General features: G+C 26.7%; 1 protein-coding gene across 11 annotated transcripts in view; it reads right to left on the bottom strand.

Annotated features, from left to right (window-relative positions):
- The window catches only part of AP-1gamma (adaptor protein complex 1, gamma subunit), a 108,823-nt gene that overhangs the window by 68,711 nt on the left and 18,168 nt on the right, over positions 1-21,944 (bottom strand). For 7 of the 11 annotated variants that reach the window (XM_087154760.1, XM_087154766.1, XM_087154759.1 and 4 more), the window contains exons 2-11: positions 16,540-16,759; positions 14,545-14,669; positions 13,804-13,945; positions 9,436-9,532; positions 5,606-5,682; positions 3,604-3,699; positions 3,444-3,524; positions 1,552-1,650; positions 1,408-1,463; positions 250-363 (exon numbers count right to left, since the gene is read on the bottom strand). In XM_087154760.1, the coding sequence (XP_087010886.1) occupies positions 250-363; positions 1,408-1,463; positions 1,552-1,650; positions 3,444-3,524; positions 3,604-3,699; positions 5,606-5,682; positions 9,436-9,532; positions 13,804-13,945; positions 14,545-14,669; positions 16,540-16,759 (1,107 nt within the window). Of the gene's footprint in view, positions 1-249; positions 364-1,407; positions 1,464-1,551; positions 1,651-3,443; positions 3,525-3,603; positions 3,700-5,605; positions 5,683-9,435; positions 9,533-13,803; positions 13,946-14,544; positions 14,670-16,539; positions 16,760-17,871; positions 17,954-21,944 lie in introns of all 11 variants that reach the window. The other 4 variants (XM_087154764.1, XM_087154762.1, XM_087154761.1 and 1 more) reach the window with 2 other exon arrangements.

Genomic DNA, 21,944 nt, shown 5'->3' with positions numbered 1-21,944 from the left:
CATTAAAAATTCTGCTTCTGATTTATATTTTCTTTTATTAAATATGACACTGTATTCAGAAATGAAACATTGTGCAATTAACACACTAAGAAAATCTGTTGAAAAATAAACAAATACCAAAAAGAATATTCACAACCATTACCCTTAGAAAGAAATAAAAATTTATAGCGATTCAAAGCAATTTAACTATACAATATGCATGAAAAATATAGAAGCAAAGAAATATGAAAGGATAAAAATTAACTTTACTTTCTGATTGATACATCTGGGTCCTTAAGACATTCAACAATTGTACTTCTATGTCTCTGAACTGCATTGTAATCAGCTTGCACAGTACATAATAAAGTGTTTAGAGCAACATATCTGTAAAAATATGTACATAAAACTTATGCATAAAATATATTTATAAGTAATTTTTAAATAATTAGATATTTATAATAAAAAACAATAAGAACTTGATGAAGTATAAAATGAAGTCTCAATAATCAAGAGTTACAATCTTTATAGCTACTGAAACATTACATCACTGCAATTGATCTGGTGGATAATATTGAAAGGGCAGGCCATTTTTTAATTAATATAATGGAAGAAAAAATAAATTTTTTTGCAGGAAAAGCAGCCATCTCCTTTTTTTTAACTCAGGTAAAACTATTAAAAAGGTATTGAAATATGTAGTTAAGTATACCAAATATTTTTCAATGTAGAACTAAAATGAAGAAAATCTCGAAAATTATTTATTAGGGGAAATTGTTCTATTAATGCAAATAGTTTGAAAAAAAAAAGAAACAAGAGTGAACTGTGACAGGGGTGATGGTGGCAATAAAGCAAGGGAATTTCAAAATAAATAACTTTTACAAGTTTGACTAAGACTGTTAGTCAAAAATTTAGAATTTATTGATGGAAATACGCTAAAAAATCATGTTCCTCCTATATGCAAAATATTTTGAAAATTTAAAAAAGGTTCAGTCCTAATCACTAGGAATAATCATCGTTAATAAAAGTAGAATATTATTTTAAGGGTGAAATGTAACTTTTTATTGATATTTTAAGAGTTTAATATTCCTCTATAACATAATTTTTCAACATTTCCTTTCTTACTTCTTTTCTACTTTTCAAATAAAATGTATTTTAAGCGTTGCTGCCTTGATAATTTTACTTGTTTTACCCTATTCCATGCCCAAAAGTGCACTGACCAATTCAGTTTTCATATAACTGAAAGATTAAAATAATCCTTAAAGCATGATCCCTTAAGTCTGACGTCACATTGCGAGGAGGCGCATTAACAGTATTTGTGCCGACTGCTATAGACTAAAGCTACTTCTCTGATGGTAACTGTGATTCAAGATCACTCCTTAAGCATTTGTAGGAAACAATATAAATATGAAATTGAGACAAATTAAAATTTACCTTATATTCTTATCTGTATTTAACAAAAACCTGCCCAGTATGTTGACACCCAGTACCTTTAAAACATTTGAAAAAAATAATTAAAAAGAATAGCATTCACATAGTTCCAAAAAAGAAAGAAAAATAGGAAAAAGATGAGCATACTCTTAATCCACTTTCAGACTTAATGTCCATTATTGAGAGCACTGTTTCATAGAGAATAGCATTTCCAACATTTTTACTAGTTTCAGTATTAGTTGCAACCTAAACAAAGTAAAAATAACTAGAAGATAAATATCAGACATGAGGTATTATGATTTAATATATACCCGTAATTGTGCTAACATTGCAAAAGTAAGTAATGAAAATGTAACCGGTGGGTAGAAAAGATTTTGGAGGCTACCTTCTGCCAAAGCGCAATAAAAAAGGGTATGTTCTTTTCTTGGATGGTAGCATAACTATCTTTCTGTTACTATCCATTCTTAACAAACACCTCAATGTGATGCAACGGTGAACACTCAATTTATGTGGTTAATGTGGGTCAAGTGTGAAGTCCCGTTTGATTGCAGTAGATTTCATGAGCTCTGACTAAAGAAACCTAAACCTGTTATCAAGTTTCATAAGTCATCTGATTTTAAGTCTGTTCTATAATGAAAACAGACAGTATTTTATTTTGAATTTTCTAGTTTTAATTCGCCTGAGAACTTTTTTTCAGATTTTAACGGCTGTAAAGTTCTGAAGAAGGCTGTTATTTACTTTGAAAACCATATGATCAAAGATAAAAGCTAATAAAATCAGTTTCTCCTTGAATAAATAAAGTTATATTAAAAGCTTTTTAAGCGATATTTCAGCGATTTGACTTCCGATTTCTTCATGTGATTCTAGCATTTGAAAAAAAATTTAAGTGTTAAAATGGTGAGAATCAGCTATTAGGTGCACTGATTTGCATTTTTACAAATATTGTCAAGGTGAAATAACAGGTTTTTTCTAAGGCTTGGATCTTCTTAGATAGGGGCCTTCAATTTTTTGTGCACGAAGGTCAAAGCAATAAATTTGAGAAATCATGGGAGCCACACATGTATTAATGTAAAGAAAAAAGTTCAATAATGGAAGAGGATAAGTTAATTGCAGGTCAAATTTTTCTTAATTTTGTTAAAGATTTAAATTAAATGTCATTCTAGGACCAGATGAAGTCGAACACTTTTGCAATTTCATCCATAATGGCAGTCAAATATGACAGTCCCTGATTGCTACATTTTTGAATAAAGTATATTTACTGCATACAAATGTTTAAACTTATTATTTTAGATAAAGGGATTAATAAATAGTAGCAAAGAATGCAAAAATTTAAATTTTATATTTATTACACTATGCATAATTTTATTAAAAAACAATGTGTAAAAAAAGAAACTTTGCCACTTTGAAGAGATATCGTTACATAAATTGCCAGCAATTTTCAGGATGATTGACAGAATATTAGTTGGCATGCATATTGATTGCAGAATTTTTTTTCTTTTTTAAACAGTCTAGTGTTTTTTACAGCATGAAAAAATAGCGACAAATACTGAAACAGAATTTGTGAGCAAAGTCTGCCACATTACTTGTTTTTTATCAATTGGCAATACAGGCTGCTATATTAAATCTATTATCCCTATGCTACTATGGCAACCCACAGAAAATACGCCATCGATCACTAAAGTTTTGAGGATAAACTTTGTATTTTTCCCTAAGAAAATTTATAATTAAAAAAAGACTAGATTCCTTTATCAAAACTACCTCCACCCAAAATGCTTTTAACTGACATTGAAAGTACTTTTTAAAAAATTAAAATCCTTTTGAATAATCAAACATTAAAAAAAAAAATACCCAACTACTCACATACAAGAATGAGAGGTTCCTTTTGTAACTAGACTTGAAACTTTAATAACTAAGATTTTACTAAAGAATTCTCAAGAGAAATTTCTAAAAACAGATTGAGCTGGTTTTGAAACCAAAGCGTTACATAAAAAAAATTTAATTAGAAATAGTCAACAATAAGAGTACAAAAAATATAATACCTGAGCTAAGATGTCATTCATTGTTTCACTTGCATCAGGATCATTTTTCCCTAATAACCTTAACAGCCTCAAAATTTTTACCTATAATGAAGATGGAAAAAATTTTTAAAAAGACAGACCATTTTAAAATATAACTATTCTATTATGCAAAATATTTTACCTGAAGAAAAGGATCACTAACACCACAAACATCATGTTCAGGAGAGTATCCAGCCATGATTAAATTTTTAAGAACTCTAACTAAATTAGTAACTAGCTAAAAAAGAAAATTGAAAATATAGGAATAAAAAATAAGGAAAATGCAATAGACATATTACTTAAGCACTATAGCATGTCAAATACAAGGAAAATATTTGGCAATTTTTGTCCATCCCGGGGGACACAAATTTACATTACTGATATTAAGATTGTTTCCAACATTGGATAGGAAATTATTTATCAAATAATGATTATTTCAGTCTGCATTAATGATTGACAAAAGCATGAGGAAAACGAAACAAAAATTTCACTTTTAAAAGGCGTGAAGGATTAATGATTTTTTTTTACAAAAAACCGAAGGAAACAACTTCCCTAATTAACAAAACATACCAGATTCACCAAATAACTCATGTTTTCCATTAGCAAATTTTGAACACAAAATTAATTTAATATTGATTATATTATGTTCTTGATTAATAATAATGAAGTTGAATAGTTAAAATAGTTAATATGAATAGAAAATAGTTAAATATGATAAGCTAACATGAAGGAATATAGCATCATTTACTAATATATTAAAAAATAATTTGCCAGATAATAAAGAAGTTAATGACTTTGAATAACTAAATAACCAGAAAGTTTTAATGCATCTTTTGCGTTTTATGTATTCGAAATTGACAAACGACAACCAATATTTAAATTAATCAAATTTTTTTTCAAATTATTAACTTTCATTCAAGGAATACTTCATTACTAACAATATTATTCATTGCAAGTCTCAAGTAAAGAAAATTTTCTATTGAACTGGAATTTTTCACAAATAAAAATAAATTTTTAAGGAGAATCTATTCTTTGAATAAAAATTAGTAATTATATTTTTTTCCCCTTCTAATTTTTACATGCATTTATGATCAATTTAAGGTAAAATTTACTTAATTTTGATTAGTTGTTTTGTTGGTTGAGTGATCTTGTGCAAGGTTAGCTGAACTTTAAATATGTTATGTAAATACTTATTTTCGTTTTCTTTTTCTTCATAAAAAGTCACTCTTTTAGGGGTTTACATGATAAAAAATCTTATTAAATTTTAAAAGTCGAAATTTTTGAATTTCAGAATATTTTTATAAATATAAGTGATCTGGGGAAGTAGAAAATTAAAAAAAAAGAAGCAAAAAGTAGTTAAATATGATAAGTTAACATGAAGGATAGCATCATTTACTAATATATTAAAAAATAATTTGCCAGATAATAAAGAAGTTAATGACTTTGAATAACCAAATAACCAGAAAGTTTTAGTGCATCTTTTGCGTTTTATGTATTCGAAATTGACAAACGACAACCAATATTTAAATTAATCAAATTTTTTTTCAAATTATTAACTTTCATTCAAGGAATACTTCATTACTAACAATATTATTCATTGCAAGTCTCAAGTAAAGAAAATTTTCTATTGAACTGGAATTTTTCACAAATAAAAATAAATTTTTAAGGAGAATCTATTCTTTGAATAAAAATTAGTAATTATATTTTTTTCCCCTTCTAATTTTTACATGCATTTATGATCAATTTAAGGTAAAATTTACTTAATTTTGATTAGTTGTTTTGTTGGTTGAGTGATCTTGTGCAAGGTTAGCTGAACTTTAAATATGTTGTGTAAATACTTATTTTCGTTTTCTTTTTCTTCATAAAAAGTCACTCTTTTAGGCGTTTGCATGATAAAAAATCTTATTAAATTTTAAAAGTCGAAATTTTTGAATTTCAGAATATTTTTATAAATATAAGTGATCTGGGAAAGTAGAAGATTAAAAAAAAAGAAGCAAATAGTAGGTTTTTGAAATTCAAATCAGTGGTTTATAGAAAAATAGTTTTATAGTTGGTCATTTCAACATAGGATAGATAGGAACAGTAGACTCCCCTTAGAGCTTTTTATTAATTCATATAATTCTCTATTAAAAAGATCTACAAACTTTTTTAAAATGATGCAAGGCATCTGGACTTTTTTCACACATTTCAGTAATAAGAACTACAGCTGTTATAAGTACACCTAAAAATAGAAACAGTAAAATCAGACTTAATAAACTAGATTTGGTCATTTTGTTTATTTTCATAGATATAGACTATTTTACTTAAGACACAGCATTTTACTTATGGGTACAAAACATTTTACTGTTTTAGATATAAAGCAGTTTATAATGTTAAAAATGTAACAAACATAAATTGCATGGTAAAACAAAAAGAATGAAGTCATACATAATTAATTACAGTAGTTTTTTTTTTATCCAATGCTACGGTTAATATTTCTGTTACAGTTGTAATTATTATATATGTAAACTAAGTTTTTATGTAAACTAAGGTTTGATAGTTATGACAACGGAGTTCTCCCTGGTAATAACAAAAGGGCAGGGTGCTTCCTCACAGAAAAAGGCACTTTTGAGTTTTGAAAGGGTAAACACCATAAAAATTTATTAAAATGTGTAATATGTGATAACTGAATTTGATCCCCAATTATTTTTAAATGACCCTCTTTTACTATGTGTGTATTTCAGAAAAATTATTCTCACTCATAATCAAAATAAGAGAAAATTTTGTAGTTTATAAAAAAAATTAAAAGCATGCTAAAAGACAATCACTGTGAAAAAAAAATTTCCAAAAAAAGTGAACTAAAAAAAAAAAGAATGGATAAACATCTCAAAAGCTTTTTTTCATAATTTAAATTGAAATTTATGAGAAAATAAGAATTTAAATGTGCCTTTTTTTTAAAAATAAAAAAAAAGGTATTTATTTAAAAAATAATTTTAAAATGAATTAAAAAATTAATTAATATACCTCAAAAAAAAGAGAAACTTGTAATAATTAAACCAGTTAAGAATAATTCTAACAAAATAATTATTTGTAATAGTAATCAGAATTAAACCTATAAAGACATAATTTTACCGCTGTATAATTATTATTTAAGCAGTGCCTTATTATTTTTAAAAATGGAATATGAATAAAAAGGCAGTCTTTTTAAGGACAGCAGTTTATTTTCACAAAAAGGGCAGGCCATCCTTCTAAATATGCTTAGGGGAGAACACCGTGACAAGCAGCTTCAAGATTCTAAAGATTAAGGTTACAAAAGAGAATGATTATCAGAATCCAGTTACTACACTTCGCAAAGTTTGCACCAAATCTTGATTTTTAATGCTTCGTCAAAGGCATGTTGTTAAAAACTTTTCACTTACCATTTTATATGCTACATACCAGTTTTATATACTAGAATATTTTATATACTATATATATAATACATTTTATATATTATATATTATGTCATAACTACATAAAATACATACTATATATATATAAAGTATATATATAGTACAGTAGAGAACCGATTATCCAGAACGATCGGGACTATCGCTATTCCGGATAACTGATTTTTCCGGTTTTCTGAATCGCTACAAAAAGCCGTTTTTTTAGTGTTAAACCCAACTAAAAAAAATAAATTTTTTTGGAAATAATCTTAAAAATAAGAAAAAACAATGAGGTAATACACTAATGATTATTTCTGAAATGATGGTAAGGTAAACATCTTTCAAAAAAGAAAGAAAAATCCTGAAATCTTATGAGGAAAAAAAATTTTTTTTTCTTTAAATTGCGGGAAAATTTATTGAATTTCGTTCCGGTTTTCTGATTTCCGGATAACGGGCTCAGTACTGTATATATTTTATATACTATATATCTACTTTTTTTTATTAAGAAATAATATTTGAGTTAAGAATATTTATTAATTAACCTAAAAAGAAATAGCATTTTTATAAAATTAGAGAAAGTAAATTTTAGTAAAGATTTAATATAAATATTTATGAATGCAATTTTATAAGCATATTAAAGGGGGAAAAAAAACTCTGCAATTTTGAACTAGAACGATTGAGGCAAGATGAAAAATTCCACTCTTCCTTGAAACTGAGTAAATTAGAAAATGAGGGGAGAGTTATTTTTCTTTCAAAATATAGATAGAAAATTTCAATATTCCTCTCTCAAACTAGAAAATCATTAGGTCAGGAGAACAGACAAATTCCTTATTTTCTCATGTGTGCCGGATAAAATTAATGGGTTCATCGATCACCAGCTGTCCATCAAATGTAAAGGAGTAGCACGCTCATTAAGTTTTTTGCTTTGATTTAAAGATGAGGAAATGCTTTCAGATGCATGTCAGTGAGTAGAAGTTGAAAGTAAAATTATACAAAAACATAACTATCCAATACTATACTTTTACAATAAGATTTTTTATTTAATAATTAAGTAGGAATATAGCTAAGTTGTACTTTAATTTTAAAATAATCGGAAGAATTTAGTAAATTATTGTAACTTAAAACATAAGTGACTGTACTAAAAGGGGAAAAAAATAATGAAGCATTGCGTATAATTGATAATTTTGCTCTTTTTATTTTAAAATGTGCTACTATTTTTTTTATAATTTGGGTTTGATAAATCATAGATGAAAGACATATTTAGTGATCCAGAAAACCAGGAAATCCAGATATCCAGGATGGCGATGGCATTCTGGATACATAATGCTGTATAAGCAAAATTTAAAGCGAGAAATATATTGAAAGTGGGATAAAATTCTGAATTTGATCAACAGCATAATCTCATAGATTTTAAATAAGGAGTTTCTAACCTTTGGTGCTTGATGCACAGCAACAACTTCAGAAAATTAAATTGTCCCCATATGTGATAATGTTGGTAAATTCTTTAGCAAAAGAATATAGCTAACTGTTAACTTAAACATTAGTTTTTTATTTTATTTATTTTTTGCATTTTGTTACCATTCATTTTGTTCCCAATTAAATACCATTCTCAATCTAGATGAAGAAAACCACTTTACAACTACATTCATTATGTGTTTAAAAAAGAACTTAAAAGAAATTTAAAAGAAAAAATATGTAAATTTATATTAATCATTATTATTTATATTCATATGTAAATTTTCTTGATGGATGATACAATGAGATTAATGAAAAAATCTCCTGTTAATTAGACCATTCGCTTTTACAGCAAATTTCAATAATGATTTTCTCTACTAGCAGTAAAAATTAGATGTGTAAACCTCAACATTACAACAATAAAATAAATTAACAGGCTGCAATTATAAAGTTAACATCTCCAATAAATTCAAAGAAATACAACATATTAAGCGAAAAACAAAACCTTTGAAGAAGTTTCTTTGAAAGAAATTTAGCTATTAGAACAAAAAAAAGAACAAAAATCAATCAATTGTTAAACATCAGTGTCGTAAAGGAAAATCTGGAGAGGTTTCATGAATTAAGATTAGCACCAAAATCAAGACTGATTGAATTAAAGCAAACTGCAAGAGAAAAAAAGTATTCTATTTTGCTTCTACTCATTCCCTTTTCTCTCATTTTATTTTACTTTACTTATTACTGCATTGATGAATGTATCGAAACAAAATAAAATGCAAACAGAAAATGTCAACCAGAAAATTTTAGATATCCAGTATTTAAAAAAAAATATCACAACCATTTAAAAACTGAATCGGTATTTTTTTCCAAATTAAAATGTGATTTTCAGCATACAGAACTGTCAGAAAGTAAGATTTTCAAACAAAAACATTTGCAAAGAAAAAAAATCACACACCCTATTTTTTTTTTTTCAAAGAAAATTTTCAAAGCAATGCACATGAAAAACTAAACCAACAAGCAAAAATATATGCTAATTGTTTTATATAAATGCATATTCATTATTATTTAATGCTAAAATAGCAAAAAGCATTTGACAACGTTGCAATATATCTTACCATGGTTTTTTTCTGAAAGAAGGGATCTTGTGGCAGGAATGAACATTTCCATCAATTCTGGAACTTTCTTGATAATACGAAAAGCACATAGTGCAGCCTGATTTTGAAAAAATATTATGCAGTATAGATATTTGTGTACAAAACTGGAAGACATGCTTGATCAATTAAAAAAAAATTATAAATGTAATCAATATATACTTAATAAGTTAAGAAAGAAAAGAACATTTTAAATATAACAGTGAAAAAAAATTATCTTTTGTGAAAAAAAATCAGTTTTTACCCATATTGAGCATAAAAGATACAATAATAGGTAAACAATAATAGTTAATGCTAGCAGTAAATGATAAGTAATTAAATGGCTAGTTTTAAAAAAAGAAAAAAAATAATTTCTAATCTATATTCCTTATTATCAAAATGCTATAGTTTGTCTGACTTCTTCTCTCATTGATAAATTTGATTGTGTTAAATTTAACAAATTAGCAATTGATTTGCAGTATTCTTGTAATCCAAACAAGTAACATTGAAGATGTAGTATCTCTTTAAGTAAATGATAAGTAATTAAATGGCTAGTTTAAAAAAAAGAAAAAAAATAATTTCTAATCTATATTCCTTATTATCTACAGGGATGTGATTGACAAAAACACAAAAAAGAGGAAGTTTATAACTGTAGCACTAAACGTGCAAAAGAAAAAATTATATGAATTCAATAGCCAATCTGATAATGATTACATTATTATCTATTCAAATAAATAAAAATAAATGGTAATTATGTTCTTAAATAAAATCTTGATTAAAATGATTTTTTTTAATAATTTAGATAACTTTGAGTAATTATGCATAAGCACGATTTTATGTATCACATCATTTTAAAAAACATTTCTTTAATGGTCAAAGGACCTTTATGGACTTTCTCATCAGTTCATTGTTTTTTCGATGGTCTTTTATTAACATGACTGATCTGTAGACTGTGTTTTGCAGACTTTTGATCATCAGTGTTGATAGGACAAGAAAGTTCATTTCTCACACAATTTTTAGAGGCCTTAGATTAAGAATCGCGATGTTGGATTTCAAAATCGCGTGAATAAGAATCGCTATGCTTGATTTTAAAATCGCGATGCCGAATTTTAAAATCGCGTGAATAAGGCGATATAGGATTTTAAGATCGCGTGAATAAGAATCGCGATGTTCGATTTTAAAATAGGATGAATAAGAATCGCGATGTTCGATTTTAAAATAGGATGAATAAGAATCGCGATGTCGGATTTTAAAAGCGCTTGAATAAGAATAGCGATGTTGAATTTTAAAATCGCGTGAATAAGAACCACAATGTTTGATTTTAAAATCGCGTGAATAAGAATGGCGATGTTCAATTTAAAAATAGCGTGAATAAGAATCACGATATTCAATTTTAAAATCACGATATTTGATTTTAAAAGCACGAAAATAAAAATCGCGGTATTGAATTTTTGAATCGCGTAAATAAGAATCACGATGCATAATTTTTAGAGTCCGTGAATACTTATCGCAACGAGTAATGTTTAAACCGCGTATAAATACGAAAATCGATGTTTGATATTACAACCGCGTGATAACGAATCCCAAAATTGAAATTTAAAAATATATATGAATACGAATCGCGACAGTGGATTTTAAACTAGCAGGAATATGAATCGCGATATTGGGTTTTAAAAATGTTTAAATACAAATCGCGATATTGGGTTTTAAAAACGCTTAAATACAAATCGCGATACTGAATTTTTAAATTGCGTGAATGGGAATTGCGAGTAACGATTTTTAAATCGTGTAAAAACGAATCTCAACAAGTAACTTTTAAATCAGTTAAATATGAAAATCGATGATTTACATAAAAATCATCTAAATAAGAATCGCAATTTTAGCAGATTCTGGCCCAGTTCCTAATATTTAAAATTCTGTAAATCAGCCAATCAAAAGAAATCAAATATCAGCGGCCGAAACGAAACTGCTTATGACTTATTTTCTCTTTTCCAATCTATAGCGGAAGTCGCGGTTGTCAAGGCAACAAGTCGCAAGTCCGACTATATCGTTCGTTCGACTCCCCAAAAGTTTTTGGAACATGGTCGGAAATTTTAAAAAGTCTTTCCTCCCTGAAAAGATAAGAGAGTAGTGGAGTAGGAGACGGCATTGTTTTACCAAGGTTAACCACTTTTACCCCAGCCAGCAGATTGACATGTGAAGAAAGGAAGAAAGGTTTATTGGGGGCTTCAATACTTTCTCTCCGCGGAAGAAAAAAATTTTCAACAAAATATAATTTACTGCATAAAAAATTTTTCCGCGCGGAAATTTTTAAAAAAAGAGCGGAAGATATGGAAAAATCTGAAAAAAGCGGAAATCAGCGGATCCGCGGAAGAATCACATCCCTGTATCTAAATGCTATAGTTTGTCTGACTTCTTCTCTCATTGATAAATTTGATTGTGTTAAATTTAACAAATTAGCAATTGATTTTGTAGTATTCTTGTAATCCAAACAAGTAACATTGAAGATGTAGTATCTCTTTCAGCGATTTGACTTGTGTTTCACAAGTTATTTTCTACTTTATTAAAGTCCTACACAAAGATAACACCTTTTTTGTATATTATATGGTTTTTAAATTGCTGAAAAATCAGTGATTTATAATTCTGCAAGTTATTATTACTAAAAACAATAACTTCACTATATAATACTGTATTTATAATTCATTAAGAAAATATATGTTTTATTGCATATTAAAGAATATGTAATACAGTAGAGAACCATTTATCCGGTATCCAGATAACCGGGAAACCAGAAAACCGGGAAAAATTTTGCTCGAATTTCCCGCCATTTTAAACTAGAACGATTTTAAACTAGAACGAAAAAAGCGGAAATTGGACTCATCCTTGAAGTTGAGTAGAGGAAAATGTAAGGAAGGGGAAGATTTTTTCCCCCGTTTACCCAGAGAAACGTCATTTCCTCCGTGACCTTGAAGTCAGGCAAGGGAGGAATGTTTTATTTTTTCCTTTAGGCCGTCAATCAAACTCAAGGGTGTGGCATGCTGATTTCGTTTTCTGCTTGATTTACGAGGGGGGTGGGGAAAATGCATTGCATGCATATCAGTGAACAGAAAAAGAAAAGAGAAAAATATATTTATTTGACATCGACTAATAAAAATAAAATCTTTTTCTTTTGAATAAATTCTTATTCTTTGGAAGTGCGGTATCAATTACAAGTTTTTCTTGGTGTGGAATCACATCTGCTGTAATTAAAAATCTTGTTTTTATCAACAAAAAAATAAAATAAAAGGAGAATTGTTTATTATTTTAAACATAGGATTATTTTATGAAGCAGATTGCAGTTATGTTTTTCTGATTCCACTACGTTTGATTTTTTTTCTTTTCGCGATAAATTTCGCACTCAATAAATTAATTCTTTTTATTCATAAATTTTATCGTTAGGCTTTTTTTTTTTTTTTTTTTTTTTGAATTCCGTTGATCTTGCCTTGTTTCGGGTTTTAATATTTATGCTAGTGCCTTTTTTAATTATCGTTTCGGTTCGATAATTTTCAAGTGTTTTTTTTTGTTTATAAGTTTTCCTTTTATTTTATCGTTTCCCCCGTATAATTAGATATGAAATATATTGCGTTATTTAATCATTGGTTTTGTTTATATTATTTAATTTAGGAATTGTAATTATTTTTAAAAAATAAATATGAGAATTTTGTATTTTTTAAACTTGATTTTCTTGTCTAAACTTGCAAATTTTTTTGTTCTTTTAAATGTTATATTTCTACCATTTTTTTTTTCTTTTTAAAGTTAGGAGTACCTTTCTTTTTTCTCTTACTTTATGCATTACACTTTTTCCTTGTACTTCGGGTTCGATAAAACATCGATTAACGACACTTTTTGGTCGATCCAGAAAACCGGGAAATTCAGATATCCGGGATAGCGATGGTCCCGAGCATCCCGGATAATTGGTTCTCTACTGTATTTAAAAAAAAATCAGTATTCTCAGGAGTCTTGCAATGGAACTACTAACATTTAGTTAAAATTTGCTGTCAGCACAGAATTCTATTCTCATATTACTTATCTCATACTTTTGCATAAATAAACAAAATCACTTGATTATAATGAAATTAGATATCTTTACTATAATAAAAATATTGAACAGTCTTGATAATTTGAATCTCAGTCATTTGAATTCAGTTATAGTAATCTGAGACAAGTCAGATATATGTATACTTTTTATTTTAGGGGCAAAATAGTGGGAAAATTTCATAATCAGAAAAAAAATAATAATAATAAGCAGTACTTAATATCCCACATTTTAATTTAAGCTAAAATTTATTTTTAAAACAAACAAAAAATACTTACTTTTTTTCTAACGTATGCATTTGAAGTTTTTAATAGTTTTTCTACTTCCCCAGCTAAATCTCTACTCATTTCAGGAGAACAAATCACGCCAAGAGTACAAAGTGCTAATCCAATGATAAACTGTGTTTGACTATTTAGATCACTAAATTAAAAACCAATATAAATAGTATGTTATTGCTTAAAACATACAGTTTTGATGAATTTCAAAATTTTAACACATAAATTAAACAGGTACTATAAAGAAAAAAATTGCAAGAAGAATTAACTAGTAGTTATGTCATGAATTTACAAGTAATAAGAAGTTCAATATTCTTTCAAGGAGCAAAAGGAGAAAAAATTGATTGCTCTTTATGATTAAAGAAAAATGAAAAGTTATACTGAGCTATGCTAAGAGGAATTTGTTAAAAATAGACATAAAATGTATGACAAGGAGAGTATTTGTATATACCGGTGAATGAGATCAAACGAAAGTAAATGAATGACTAAATTTTTCTGCAAGTTCTGTGATCATTGTTTGATGATCCTGCATGACTAGAATCTTCATTTGATCAAATGAGATATAAAAGAAACAAAATTAAGGTCTCCAGAAAGTTTATAGAATATTTTTCTAAGTGACTTAAGTTTTAAAATATAAAATCCTTAACTCAAGAGCAACCAAACCTAAAAAGTATGCAAAAAAGAAGGAAGAAAAAAACGGAGGAAAAAATTAAAAAGTATTCAAAATTTCATTTTGATACCTACTTTTTAAGAGAATTGGTGATGAGAAGATGAACATCTTGCCGCTCATCAAGAAGTAACATTGAGCCAAGATAGCCTATTCTTTTATCAGTAAACCTCGGAGATGCAATGAGTTTCAGACATTCCAACTACAAGTAGTTTAATCATTTAATAACAAAAATTAAGAGAAAATCAATTTGAAAATCCAAAATAAAGCTAATTTAATAAATAAAAATGAAACTGTTTTAATTTATGTTTAATAAAGAACTTATTCCTAACATTAAATGTTAATTTGTTAAAACAAAAAACAATCTTAAAAGAGCAGCAACTTTTTTTAAATAAATATATAGGAATGGTTTAAATATTATACAGACATTGTGTCAATGTTTTTCAAATTTGCATTTTAGGCTGTTTTTCAAAGCTCTTAGGTTGAGGAAAATTAATGCACTGAGTATAGCATATTCGTTACAAAATAGACTAAACTTAACAGATATAAACTGCTATGAACTCGAGTTATAAAAATATCTAATTCTCTAAACAGTGTAAATTCATTTGTCAGAGGAAAAAAGGAGAATAAATATTAATATTTTTAATTTTATTAATCAAACAGCCTTGGTATATAATTTTTAATTTTGAAAACGATTGCTGCTCTTATGGTAAATTTATTTGTCAATCTAGAATAAAAGTTAAATGCAATCTAATGAGTTTCATCTACTGCTGCCATAATCAAGTGGGGCAAATCATCAATTAATGATCGGTTTCAAAAAACAAAGAATTTTAGGTACCAAATTTAAAATCGATTTACATGAAAAATCACAAATGTACACTCTTTTTAAATATAGAGAATCTCTTCTCTTTATAAAAAATTACTTGAACTTAATAAATCAAGTATGAGAACACAGGGGGAAAAAGAAAATATCAAGGAATTAGAATTTTATAATTTAAACGTTATATCCTTTTGAAAATCAATGATGGAGGAAAAAGGGTACTTTGGGATTATTGGTTGATATGTACTTAGAGATTATTCTCACAACCTGTCCCCGCTCGTGATAATGCGCAAATCCTTTCCTGCCATGAGAATGAAAAGCAATTACTAAAATAAACATTCTAAACACATTAAATTTATCAAATAATAATAATAAAATACTAATAACAAAAATTTGTAAGTGTAAAAATACATAATGAAAAAGTATAATAAAAAGAATCAAAACAAAGCAAAAATCTATATTTTTTTATAATTACACATTGAATTATTCTTGAATCTAACCATGTATATATTATTATAAATAATGGGTTCAAACTTTGAAATTTGTCAATAGTATTTTTTTGGGTACTGATGGTATGATGGACCCTCATAAAACCCTATCTTGTGATTTATTAGAGAAGGAGGGTCATTTTTATGTATATCTGATGTGATTTAGCTTTCAAGCAGAATTACTGTATCTTTAGCTGCTCTTATCTATAAGCTGGCCTTATCAAAACAATTCAATGTACACAAAAGCCCAATTCAAGAAATGCAAATAAAATTAAATGGCTTGATTCTTTTATACACAACAATAACAAAAGCATTACAGGTTTTTAAACTAAATTTGAAAACTAAAAAATAATGATCATTGGAGGAAATTCTAGTGATGAGACTTTAAGTTTATCGAATTGAGACAAACTCCCGAAGTAGTAAAAAAAAATCTTCGGATAAGCCTATATATTTAAAAGTCATTTTTTAATATGGTAATAAAATAGTTAGGCGTAAAAGAAAAATTTATTCAATGCACCAAAAAAGTCCCTTTTTTCCTCTAATAAATGAGTATCAAACTTGCTTCGAATATCATCAAGGTACATCTGATTAGCCTCTCAACGATTGCCATTCCCCACCTGCTTGAAAAGTTACTTTGAATTGGGTGGAGTTCATCTTTAACCATATAAAAAAACCTCTATAAAACCATCATATAGAATACATTATTTAAATGCATAACACACAAAAATATACATATAAAAATCAAAATATCATATAAAATATACCTGGCCAAAATGGGCTTGATAACCAAGCATGTGAATATATAATAGCTTTGCAACATTACGACATCTCCAAGTGTTATCTTCTTCTCGAAATAAAGATCTAATGTAAGCACATTCCTTTTGAACTACAGCTCTCTCATCAGCAGCAGTACGTGCAGCGCGAATTTGACGAATTAAGTCCCTTAGCCTCATTGGAGTAGGCATATTAGCATACGCATTTAACCTGAAATGAAATTTAAAAAATGAAATTAGCAACAATACCCACACTGCATATAAAAAATAAAATATTATTCGACAAAATTACTTTTGACAATAATTTGTGAGGGTATTTGGTAAATTTTTACCATACAAAAAAGAACATAGATTTCACTAGAACTAAACATAACCTGGAATAGAATTTATTTGATTAAACTATTAAAGCTATAAAAATCTAGTTAAAGAACATGTGGACAAAATCTTTAACGAGTAAGCTTAACCGAGGGTTTTCAACTTATCAGTGTCCAAACCAAGAACTGCAATTCAAAACATTCACTAGGGACGGGCCGCAACATAGCCAAGTTCATACCTTGAACATTTTTTTATGGGAGGGAGTATGACCTTGATAAGAATTGGCTAACTTTCATCCAGTTATACAAAAACTACCTCACAAATAAGGGAAATTTTATCATATATTCAGTTAAAAAAAAATTTTTTTTGTATAACATTCAACTCCAGTTAAGTGGGTTTTAGAGAAATGTTAAACATTAAAAATACTTTTTGAATACTAAAATGCCTTCTATATAATTCATTTTTGCAGTACTAAAGATTAACAGTTTTTATGAAGATCAAAAAAGCAAACAAAAAAAAAGTTACGAAGAGAAAATGCCAGGAATTAGTTAAGAAAAATAAAATAAACAGAAGAAGCTAAAATTAGGCTAATTTTTAAAGCAACAGTTATTGAAAAAAAAATATTGAATTTAAACAGAGATATATATATATTTGTAAACTTAATTCTTTTATGAGGTTTTTTTTTAAAAAAAAAAAAAAAGGTAAAGGCTTTCCCTAATATTTTTACACAGGATAAAGACTTGATAATAAAGGTCAGCTTGATAAGCTTGACAATAAAAGTTAACTTGATAAGTTTCAGATTATTACAATGAAAAAAGGGGCCAAAATGCACCTCACAGTTTCAAACAACTTAAAAAACCATACAAAATTGGAAAATTAGATATCATTTTAAAATTGCAAATTGAATAGTAGTTATTAACTCAGTACTAAGTTAAAAACAAGCAATTAATTCACTTATAAAGTAAGGAAAAAAATATTTTGATAAATAAAATATAGGATAATTTTTACCATCATTCAGAAGAATAAACTAATGATTTTCTGACAATCTTTCACCTGAAACTGCACAAATAGATCTTTTTCTTAATTGTTTCTAGAAATAAAAGAAAACGTGAAGAAAATGTTTGCTTTTAGCACAATGGCCAAGATTAGTTAGTAGAGAGGAAACATGCAAATCAATGCAAGGAGTTCCACAACAATTATCCAAAAACAAGTGGATAATTTACATTAAAAAGAATCAGCTACAAACTTGAGTTAAGCATGCAATCGAGCAAGTCTCTCAAAACTCATCCAACATGCATAAGTAATTTTTTTTTTTTAATTTCTTGCAGCATTACAACCATATTTTTAAAATTGTAATCTTTTCTATAAACCAACCAAAACACTATTATATTTTGTACAGGAAAATAAAATTAAGTAGTAATTTTATTAGATGATGATGCATTTAGCAAATCAGTGAACAAGTTAGATAAATTGATTATAGTCAGCATTAAATTACTTACAAGAAAGTACTTTATCCACATTCATGACAACGCCACTGCAAGGTTCCCACACTTTCTTTAAAATTAGTTAAATAGTGTAATTAATTATAGAATGATTTAAAATTTCTCAAACTTTATTTTTATATTTTGTTAAATATGATCGATACAATCAATCAATAGTATAAATGGCAATAAAGCACTTTACAAGATTTAATTTATGTGCAATTTAAGAAATGTTTTCTGTTACCAGTGTAAACAAAATAAATACAGTATGATAACATTCATTATTGTATATTTTCAAATTATATTTTTTTATATAATATTAAGAAAACAATAGGAACAAATAATCTAAATTAATTTAAAATATTTTAAAATGATTTTTTTCTTAATTTTTAAATGCTGCAATAGGTCAATAAGAATATTGGTCTAGTTAAAATTTCATTAAGTTAAAATAAATGCCCAAAAGTTAATTTATTCTTAATTGTTCACACCTTTAGTACTATTATGTATCTTTACTATTTTATGTTTATATTTATGCAGTTTATTTGTCATTCCTTTTCATTATTCTATTAATTTTAAATATTTTTAATTGAAAAAAATATGTTGCATTGAATATTTTACACTCAATTATAATAAAATTTGTATTGATTCAATAAGTAAAAAAAGAAGAAATGTTTATCTTATAACATTTGATTGATATTAATACAAAAAATTGTATTCTGCTAAATAATGACATTAATGTAAATAATGCTGATATATGACATTTTTACGTACACTGACAATCAAGGGAGAAACTTTTACTCACATTTAGATATTAAATGCTTATTTGTATGTTAAGTGGAATTGTAAAGTAATTAATAAGCATATTTAAAATCCTTAGTTATTATACTTTCTTCGGAATTTGGATAACAGTTTTTTTTGGTTTTTTGGAACTGCATATTTATGGAACCAAAGTGAATAGATTTGAATTCCTTATTCAAAACATTAATCAACTAACTAAATACTTGTTCTTCAAATGGGGTGAAAAAAAAGTAAATAATCAATAAATAAATATTGAACACCACCATGAAATACTGCGTAAAACTGAAAAACATGTGGACCAAACTAATAAAGATTACTATTTGTTGTCTTTCCCATTTGCTTTACTCTAGAGTAAGAAAAGCACATTTATAGTAGATCCCATCAAAATAGAGGATAACTAATAACATCATTTGGCACGAAGCTACTGCACGAAGTAAACTCATGATAATCACAATTTACTACATTTAGCACTTTTTTTTTCCGATATTTATTCCTTTCAAGGGGTCATAAAAAACCTATTTCTACAGAATCTATATAAAAAGAAAATTAATTGTGCAGTTTAATTAGGTATCAAAAACACTAATATAGTACTTACTACCTATATTAGTATGTTTGGTAACAAATGATACTGCACCAATTACTATAATGCCAGTAGTATCTATACGAAAATTAATTAAACATCACTGGCATCTATAATAGTATGGCAATTTAATATGTTTCTCCTTAACAAATAAGTAGCATTTCTCATTAATTTCAGTATTTAGCACATAGCTCAAGTTTTATTTCAGTTAATACCTATTATAATTATATCAGTCACTATAATACAGGGGTGATTGTGAGCCCAAGCTAAAATTTCGGAAAATTTCTTAACTTAAAAATAAAAAAATTTCAATTGAAAAATTAGAAAAAAAATTAAACAAGATTTTTTTCTTCCTTTTTCTCAATATTTCTTAGTTTAATTAAAATATATTTAAAATTTTACACACACCTATACCTATGATGAGCTGGAGAAGTAATTAAAATTTACAAATATGTCTTTCTTTCTTGAGTTTATGATTATAACAACTATTTACTGATAAAAAATGAATATTAATCATGAATATAAGCTTATATAGTATCTCTCTGGCTCTCCCTTACAAACAAATAAAATAAACTGAGCTTTTAAGTTCCACCTTTGAAAATTTGATTTTCGGAAACTTCTGTGATCAAGGATTTTTTTTTAAACGTGTGGACCTTTAATCTCCAGAAACTTCCGGATCACTGTTAGCTAAAAATCCGGAAATCCGGATTTTTTCCGGAGCACAATCAGCCCTGATAATAACAACTCATGCACAATTTTAAATATAGATTCAACATTGAATTACTCTTTATTTTGAAAATTACTTTTAATTCAAAATTGCAATTAATTAAACTATAACTTAAAAAAGTTACCAAGTGTATTTTTTAGATTTAAATAAGATTTTAGTTATTTATAAAAATATATTCAACAAAATCTTAACAAGATTAATATAATCATACTGACTTTATAAAGATATGTAAAGAATTAAAAGGCTAAGAAACCCTTAATAAATTCGTATTACAAATGTAATTTAGATTTTTTTTAAAATGTGTAATTTGGTTCAGTATTTCTTCAATGAAAAACAAGACTAATATTATCATACTGACTTTATAAAGATATGTAAAGAATTAAAAAACTAAGAAACCCTTAATAAATTCATATTACAAATGTAATTTAGATTTTTATTAAAATGTGTAACTTGGTTCAGTATTTCTTTAATGAAAAACTCAAAATTTTTTCAATAATTCTGAAATGTAAATACAATAAGTATTGAAACTAAACATTTTTGTCAGTAGTAAATTATTATATGGATACTACAGTCATAATATTAAAACCAATATGACATACAAATAACAATAGTTTTTAAATCAATTGCTTAAGAGATGAATCAAATTTTTTTGGAATGACATATCTGAATAACATAAGATTTTTTACTGGATTTTAATAATATTAAAACACCTCTAAGAATCAACGATGCAGGAAACAAAAATTTATTTATTATGTTCCTTTGAGCATTTTAAAATGCATTTTATTTAATATTATATTATTTTTTTTAATTTGAGCAAATTTTACTTAAATGTATTGGACATATTATTGCATGTCCTAAGCTAAGTCGATTTTCATTAATTTTCTGATAACTCTAAAATTAAAAAATTTTCTGTTATGATAATGGCATTTTTGGCAGTAATTGCAACAAATTTATAAATAGATTTTAAAATCTCAATGTCATAATGTGACATTAAAAACATACCACGAATTTAGAATCAAAGATTTAAGTAATCACTTTTTGAACCTTCCAATTAATGATGATTCCACCATAAATTCAAATGATTCGTCAATCATTATTTTGGCAGATATTACAACAGATTTCCAAACGAATTTTAAAATCTAAAAGTTTTAATATATCATACATACCACAAATTTTGAATTAACTATTTAAGCAATCACATTTTTGACCCCTTTGAATAACAACAATAAATCCACATGGTTTGTCCATGGCTATAATGGGAATATTGATACAGATTTTGAAATGTTTTTTTTTTTAAAATCCTTAAGTTTTCATACGATATTATAACGTACGACAAATTTAGAATCATGTTTTTGAATCACTTTTTGACCCAGTCCATTAGTAATGCCATAAATTCTTGTTTTTTTGTGGGTAATTCCTCTTATTTTCTCTTATTGTGACCATTTCTAAATTATGTCATTAGGACAATAAGGGTTTTTTGAATTCAAGGAGTCAC

The sequence above is a fragment of the Parasteatoda tepidariorum genome, chromosome 11, assembly GCF_982258835.1.
Source record: "Parasteatoda tepidariorum strain Cologne lab strain chromosome 11, Ptep-v5.0, whole genome shotgun sequence".
NCBI classification, from domain to species: domain Eukaryota; kingdom Metazoa; phylum Arthropoda; class Arachnida; order Araneae; family Theridiidae; genus Parasteatoda; species Parasteatoda tepidariorum.
This window is presented reverse-complemented; position numbering and strand designations above follow the sequence as displayed.